At 50.0% G+C, this 7,861-nt stretch overlaps 1 protein-coding gene across 2 annotated transcripts in view; it reads left to right on the plus strand.

The window, feature by feature from the left end:
• The window catches only part of Spg7 (SPG7 matrix AAA peptidase subunit, paraplegin), a 35,132-nt gene that overhangs the window by 10,583 nt on the left and 16,688 nt on the right, over positions 1-7,861 (plus strand). The window contains exons 4-9 of one of the 2 annotated variants that reach the window (XM_021220085.2): positions 586-827; positions 3,459-3,598; positions 4,479-4,581; positions 5,873-5,998; positions 6,409-6,571; positions 7,051-7,224. In XM_021220085.2, the coding sequence (XP_021075744.1) occupies positions 586-827; positions 3,459-3,598; positions 4,479-4,581; positions 5,873-5,998; positions 6,409-6,571; positions 7,051-7,224 (948 nt within the window). The remainder of the gene's footprint in view (positions 1-585; positions 828-3,458; positions 3,599-4,478; positions 4,582-5,872; positions 5,999-6,408; positions 6,572-7,050; positions 7,225-7,861) is intronic. The other variant, XM_029532561.1, reaches the window with a different exon arrangement.

A 7,861-nucleotide genomic window follows, 5' to 3' on the forward strand; every position in this document is an offset into this window, starting at 1 on the left:
TCGAGACAGGGTTTCTCTGTATAGCTCTGGCTGTCCTGGAACTCACTTTGTAGACCAGGCTGGCCTCGAACTCAGAAATCTGCCTGCCTCTGCCTCTCAAGTGCTGGGATTAAAGGCGTGCGCCACCACGCCCGACTCCCTAGGAAACTTTTGACTTTAAAAGTTATTACGTGTCATTAGCAGTGGGACCACTTCTTCCTCAGAAGTGACTTCAGGGAATAAAGTCCCAGTGCCTGCAGATAGCATGTGGGTAGCATTTGTCAAATGTATCTCTCCTTTGGCGGTGGAGTGAAAATGGGGTCTCTATGTGTACTGCTGGCTGTCCTGGAGCTCTCTGTATAGACCAGGATGGCTTTGAACTCATAGAGATCATCTTGCCTCTGTCTCCAAGTGCTGGGATTGAAGGTGTGCACAACCATGCAAGGGCTAGGGTAACCTGAAAACAACAAATTACCCAGGATTCATCAAGACACAGACCCTTCCCTACAGTGCTGAGCATTCCTAAGGAGGGAGATAGAAGTGAGAGCCTGCCCGTGGGAGCCTGTGCCTGACTCCTGACGTCCTATCCTCCCTGTGTTCCTTCAGAAGAGAGGAGACGAAAAGAGCGGGAAGACCAGATGTATCGAGAGAGGCTGCGCACCCTGTTCATCATTGCTCTTGTCATGAGCCTTCTGAACTCCCTCAGTACAAGTGGAGGCAGTATTTCCTGGGCTGACTTTGTCAACGAGATGCTGGCTAAAGGCGAGGTGCAGCGTGTGCAGGTGGTGCCCGAGAGTGATGTGGTGGAAGTCTATCTGCATCCTGGAGCTGTGGTGTTTGGGCGGCCTGTGAGTCGGGGTGAATATATTGGAAAGACTGGGGAAATTGGGAATGTCCCTTTTCTTTTTTTTTTTTTTTTTTTTTTTTTTTCGAGACAAGGTTTCCCTGTGTAGCCCTGGCTCCCTGGCTGTCCTGGAACTCACTTTGTAGACCAGGCTGGCCTCAAACTCAGAAATCTACCTGCCTCTGCCTCCCGAGTGCTGGGATTAAAGGCGTGTGCCACTACTCCCAGCAAGTGTCCCCTTTTCAATCAGCCCTCCAACGTGGGCTTGTCTGGTTGTCTTGAACAAGATGTGTACAGAATAGGGCTTGCTGGCAGGGTTTGGCCTGTGCCTGTTAAGGTGGACCTTAAGGAAGGTAGTCAGAGGATTGGCAGGAAAGAGCTCTGATGGTGGCTCAGAGTGGAAGAGGTGAAAATAAGTGAGAATTGATTCCAGACAGTATCTGCCTGATATTTGGGGTAAGGAAATGAGACCACCTGAAGCCCTGAAGTGGTGCTGGGCTAATCTGGACATGTGCAGGGCTGGCAGGGAAGTCAGAAGGAAGGAGCTTTGTCTCAGGTCCTGAGGGTCTGGGAGAGCTGAGGTGGCAAGGAGTAGCTGTAAGCAGTTTGAGACATAGCTCTTAAGGGGATGGTTGGTAGGGATGGATGCAAAATAGATGATGAGCTGTCAGTGTGAGGCCTGCTGACCCCACAGTCAGCTCTGCCCTTTGAGGGCTATGAGGGACACACACACACACACACACACACACACACACACACACACACGTACTGGGGAGGGGCTAGAACTCAGAACAGTAAGGGCTTGTGCTCATAGCAGGCTGGCAGGCTGTGAGCCCTGGAGGAGTATGGGATAGGGGAAGGATTCAGATCTGGCAGGAGGTTCCGTGTTAGAGAGCAGAGAAGTGCCCCCTCCCCCCCCCCCCCCCCCCCCAGCGTGAGAGTCGTCAGTTGAAGTTGTGGAGACTGGTGTCAGAGGACAGCCAAAGTGAGGGTGAGCCTCACCATACTCTGCTTCTGTCCCGAGAGTGTCCCTCTTAGGTCTCCCCCAGTGCTATAACTATTACTAAGTCCTGAAGGCTCGCTTGCAAAGCTGTTGTCTCAAATACAATAAAAGATGGAATTCTTGTCCATCTTTCCTGGTTATTTCTGAGTGAGCCTTGAAACTATTTGAGTATAGGGTTCATTAGGACTCTGTTTTGTTTGGCTTTTGTTTTTTAAAGCTAGAGCCTTAAATATTTGTGTCTCTGGCTGGCCTGAACCTTTCTATGTAAAATAGACTGTCCCTGCCTCCCAAGTCCTGACACTAAAGGTGTGTGTATCCACTTAGCTGGTGGACCCTGAGTTTTTTTCTTTTATCTCCTTCTCATGTTTTATTTGAGGTTGGGTGCAGGAGAATGCACTGAGGGGTCATCCTGCTCTTCTGTGTTCGCGGAGCCACACCACACTGCAGGCGCAGGCAGTCTCTACTGACTGCAATGAGCCTATTCTTCCAGCATAGTGTGTATCTTATTTCAGCAGACATGTTCTGTACCCCAAAAGGACAACTTGCGATTGTTCTTACCTGCATGTGGGTGGCATGAATGTCACCTGGCCTAGCAAGTTCTGTTAGATCACACTGCTGATAATTTAGAAGAGCTGGGGATATGGGATCAGCACACACAGTCAAAGAAGAGCCAAATCCATCTAAGTCACAAGGATGAAGGAAGAGCACAAGAAGCTCCTCCTCTGAGGTGAAGCAGAGGTGCACAGGGCGCAGGGCACAGAGCACAGGGCGCTCTGCTTGCTGAGGGCCTGGATGAGGCAGGCCCAGGAGCTCCAAGAGCACTGCGGATGGTTAGGGTTTGGATCAGGACCCTTTGTTCTTGAGTCTGGTATAGTTAAGAGGGTCGTTTCAGCCCTTTGCCCTTGTGCAGTGCTGTGGGTGTTAGAATGGCTCGATGTTGGGGAAAGCCAGGTCAAAGATCTAGGGTCAGAAGGGAATCCTGAAAGTATGACTGCCCCGTGCCCAGCTACTGGGCAGAAGGAGGCAAGGCAAACGGCGGCTAAGATACGTAACTGCCTCCTGGCTGCCACCTGCACCAGTTCACCCTGAGCATGGCAGTGTGAAGACTTCTCTGCGGCTGTGGGGCTGGCACCCATCATCAGTTGTTGGCTCAAGTTAAGTCCGGAAGTGCGTTAGAACTTGAGCTCTCAGCATAGAAACAGGGCAGGGTGGCTCATTATGGAGGATTTTGAATTCAAGGCCACCCTGGGTTACACAAGCAGATTATTGTTTCATAAAACAAAAACAAAAAATAGTGAAACCTGAGACTGGTGACCTGAGACTGGTGACCTAGATTGGCCTTGGGGGTGATTGTGACTTCTGCAGGTGCCTGTCCCTGTGGGGAGTCCCATGTGGCAGGGCAAAGGGTTACTTAGTGCAAGCATTGCCATCAGAAAATGTAGCATCTCCTGAGGTTGTCATGCTAGGCTGTAGCATCTCCTGAGGTTGTCATGCTAGGCTGTACTTGAGAAAACGAGAACTTGGTAGGCATTCTACCAGATGCCCTCTTTGGAGCACTGTTGTCATGGAGTGTGCCAGTGCTAAGTGCTGACCTTTCACCCTCGCTCTGCCCACTCTCCTTTTGGCCCTCAGCGGCTGGCCCTGATGTATCGGATGCAGGTTGCAAACATCGACAAATTTGAAGAGAAGCTTCGAGCAGCCGAAGATGAGCTGAACATTGAGAGCAAGGACAGGATTCCCGTGTCCTACAAGCGGACAGGATTCTTTGGGAAGTATGTTAGTTGTTCTGTGGACTTGACCTAACCCAGCTTGACTTTGCAATGTGAGACACCCTGACCAGATCACATCTCGAACTACCCTTGCTGATGGTTGACTGTGTCCCCAGGGAAGTTTCCAGCAGTGTGAGCGTGCAGGGATGGCCTTGTAGGTTGCTGGAACTTTCTCTGTCTTTCCCTGTTGGTGGGAGTTCTCTGGGCTTGCTGTTTTCTGCAGAGGAAACCAGAACAGAATAGATAGAAAGGCCGATAGTAAATAGAAATTCTTTCAGAGGCATCTTAGCGCTGTTTGGTATATTGTGAGTCTGTGAAACCTATAAGTGTTGCTAAAGCAACAAGGATGGAATCCTGGGTCTAAAGCGAAGTTTACTGTGGATTTATGACCTGAGATATGGCAATCCAGTATCTAGCAAGTACTCCTTTGAAAATGACTTCCTCTAATCTGCACAACCCAGATGCTGAAACCTCCCACCCTGAGGCTGTCTGGTTTATTGTTAAGTGACAGGCAGGTGACCGGGAGGTACAGGGTAGGGCACGGTGGTCCTCCTCTTCTCATGTTGAGAGCCTAATCATAGAACTTAATTCTGTCAAGTCTTTTTTTTGTTTTTGATTTACTAGTTCAAATGGCAAAATTCGATCTGTTAGCCATAGGAGAACCTGCTTTGTTGGGCATTGTCACATAGCAGAATAGAATGTACATTCGATCTAAACACTTGAAAGCCTGTGTGGAAGAGGAAAGTCGATCACAGTGGGACAGGAAAACATGTCTGCTTTTTGCCTTGGCCTCAGACTCAGAGGTCCTGGCTGCTAAGGCTCTGATCCATCAGTTACCTGACAATGACTTCCAACCCCATAACTGCCTTTTCTTTTTACCCAGTGCCCTCTACGCCCTGGGGATGACAGCAGTGGGCTTGGCCATCCTGTGGTATGTGTTCCGGCTGGCGGGGATGGCCGGAAGGGAAGGCGGATTCAGTGCTTTTGTAAGTTGTGGTGCTGGATACTGGTGTAAGAGCTTGACTCCTCCCAAAAGTCCATGGAAAAGTCCCCAGGCTGCCTCAGTCTCAGAGCCTCCTGACTCTGCCTCCAGAGTGCCACTTCCAACCGGGGAAAATGAGCTTTTTACAGTGGCTAGATAGAAGCCTTGACCAGCAGCCTTCTCTCCTGCTCAACTGACTGGAGAGCGGGGTAACCAGTGTCACATGTTCTGACATGGGGGCCACTGAGCCCGCTCTGCATAGGGAGCTGTGTTCTGTGTCCCTCGTCAGCTGGGAGTGGGGCTGCTTTTTTTGTTTTTCCCCCTCTCTCTCTCCTTAGTTTCTCTTATTAGCCAATAAGAGAGACATTAAAATTTGCTTAGGAAATTTTAATAGGAAAGCTCCCTCCCTCCTCGGGCTGGACCTTAGAAAGTGTTCTTTCCCCCACGGCGGCGTCTCCATCCCTCGGGCTCAGGCTGGGGAAGCCTCCTTCCCACCCGGGAGTGACGCTGGGTTCTCACAGAGCACAAGCATATTTCTGTCTCCTTAGCTAAGGATCCTTTGTCTTCTTGGGTGGTGTTGGTAGTTAACCCTGGAGCCTTGTACATGCTAGGTGGATGCTCCTTACCCCAGGAGGGGTTTGTGTTGTCCTTCTCTCTCCCTCTCTCGCAAGACAAGATCTCACTATGCTGGCCTGGTGGCCTGGAGCTGTGTAGACCAGGCTAACAGGGAGCTTACAGAAGTCTGCTTGCCTGCTAGGATTAAAGGCATGAGCCACCATGCCCAAAGAGACTTTATCTTTATTCATTTATCTTTCTAAAGTTTACTTTATGTGTGTGAGTGTTTTGCCTGCATGTATGGGCACCCCATGCATGCAGAGCCCACAGAGGCCAAAAGAGAGTGTCAGATCTCCTGGAATTCATCTGGAAGGCAAACTTCTATAAGAAAACTGTCTAGTTTCTTACTGTGCGTGCTAGTAATTGACATAGTCTTCTGTAAGAAAACCAAGTGCCTTAGCCACTGACACATCTCTCCAGCTCTAATTTTATAAAACATAAATTGCTACGTGACTTCCCTCCTAATATAAACGACACAAACCAAAGATTTCCCCTCGTGTGTTTGAAGTGGTCTGTGATCTTCATCATAAGTGTGGGAGCAGGCTCACTGTAGGCTGGTCCTCCTGGGCTGGAAGAGGAAGCGGTTCCACTCCACCCAGGATGGAGGTCGGGCAGAGCAGCTGCTGCTTCCCTGCTTTGTTAGGGATGCAGAGCTTCGCTCCCTGACTCTTTCTGCACAGAATCAGCTTAAGATGGCACGTTTCACCATTGTGGACGGGAAGACAGGGAAAGGAGTCAGCTTCCAAGATGTGGCGGGAATGCATGAAGCCAAGCTGGAAGTCCGAGAGTTTGTGGATTATCTGAAGGTGAGTGAGACTTGGGTGTTCCGCCAGTGAGAGGTGACTGGTGGTGACGTGTCTTCTCTCTAAGAAGGAAGGCTGTGGTGAGCAGACACTTTCACTGTGAGACTGGAGTTCCATGGATGGGATGGAATGGGCTAAGGGTGACTTCGTCATCTCATGGGTACTATAAGTATGTGTGTACCTGATAAACCAGCAATGCCAGGATACAGCTGTCCATCAGAAGAGAAGTGTCATAGTCCAATTGGACCATCTTTTCTTTTGGAGCTGTAGCCATATGAAGCTTTTTGCTTTTTTCTGGACACACTGAAACTATAGCTGGTTCATGACTATCACAGGCTATTCTTCATGTAAGTCACTTAAACATTCTCCGTTAAATGCTGAGTCCTTAGTGTCGCATGTCTATTCCTGCCTAGAGCCCAGAGCGTTTCCTTCAGCTCGGTGCCAAGGTTCCAAAGGGTGCCCTGTTGCTGGGGCCCCCTGGCTGTGGGAAGACGCTGTTGGCCAAGGCAGTAGCCACGGAGGCTCAGGTGCCCTTTTTAGCAATGGCTGGCCCAGAATTTGTGGAGGTGATTGGAGGTAGGTATGGGCTGAACGTGTGGGCAGGTTCACTGGCCTAGTGCCTGGGATGGCTTTCCATATAGCCCTCCCTAACACGAGGCGCTAAATGGAACAGAGAAGGACAAACAGTCCAAGTTAAAATAAGCTTTGGGCCAAGCAGAGTAGTAGTGATATGCATGTCTTTAACCCAGCACTTGGGAGACAGAAACAAGCAGATCTCCAAGTTCAAGGCCAGCCTGGTCTACAGAGTGAGTTCCAGGACAGCCAGGGCTACACAGAGAAACCTATCTTAAACCACAAAATAAGCGTCGGCCCACATCAGCTTGGTGGTCATGTGCCGTGATTCCCCTGTCACTGTGGCTTGGGTAGCTAGGATGGCAAGATGCTGGCTACTTCGGGTTCATCTGAGAGAGTAGTCATAAATGATTTTGCCTGGCTGTAACCCAAAAATAGGATTTGGTTTCCTTTATCTATCTTTTGATGCTGTGTTCCCGCAGGCCTGGGAGCTGCCCGAGTGCGAAGCCTCTTCAAGGAGGCGCGAACCAGGGCCCCTTGCATAGTGTACATCGATGAGATCGATGCTGTGGGAAAGAAGCGCTCCACCTCCATGTCCGGGTTCTCCAACACGGAAGAGGAACAGACCCTCAACCAGCTCCTGGTTGAGATGGACGGTCAGTGCTCAGCATGTGCCACTGTGTACTATGTGTGCACAGGGAGAGACTCTCACCCTCGTCAGAGTGACGGTTCAGGTCTCGGATTCTGTTCTAGCTCCAAGGGTATCACTGGTAGGGGTATTCTTTTTCCTCAGTCACTATTGTGAATTGCTGTCCACTCCTGCCCTAATGAGGACATTACACAGAGAATATTCTAGATGTTAACATCTAATAGCAAGTCACCTTAAGGATTATCCATCAATTTGCTACCTTTAAGAAAGTCTGCTTAGCCCGATGGCAGTGGTGGCACATGCCTCTAAGCCCAGCACTTGGGAGGCAGAGGCAGGCAAATCTGAGTTTGAGGTCAGCCTGGTCTACAGAGTGAGTTCTAGGACAGCCAGGACTACAATCAAACACATCGGAACAAAACTGAACAAAACACATCAGCCTTGGGAGCTGGAGTGGCTCAGTGGTTAAGAGCACTTGTTGCGGGCTGGTGAGATGGCTCAGTGGGTAAGAGCACCCGAATGCTCTTCCGAAGGTCCTGAGTTCAAATCCCAGCAACCACATGGTGACTCACAACCACCCGTAACAAGATCCGACGCCCTCTTCTGGAGTGTCTGAAGACAGCTACAGTGTACTTACATATAATAAA

The sequence above is a fragment of the Mus pahari genome, chromosome 20 (genome assembly GCF_900095145.1).
Source record: "Mus pahari chromosome 20, PAHARI_EIJ_v1.1, whole genome shotgun sequence".
NCBI classification, from domain to species: Eukaryota; Metazoa; Chordata; class Mammalia; order Rodentia; family Muridae; genus Mus; species Mus pahari.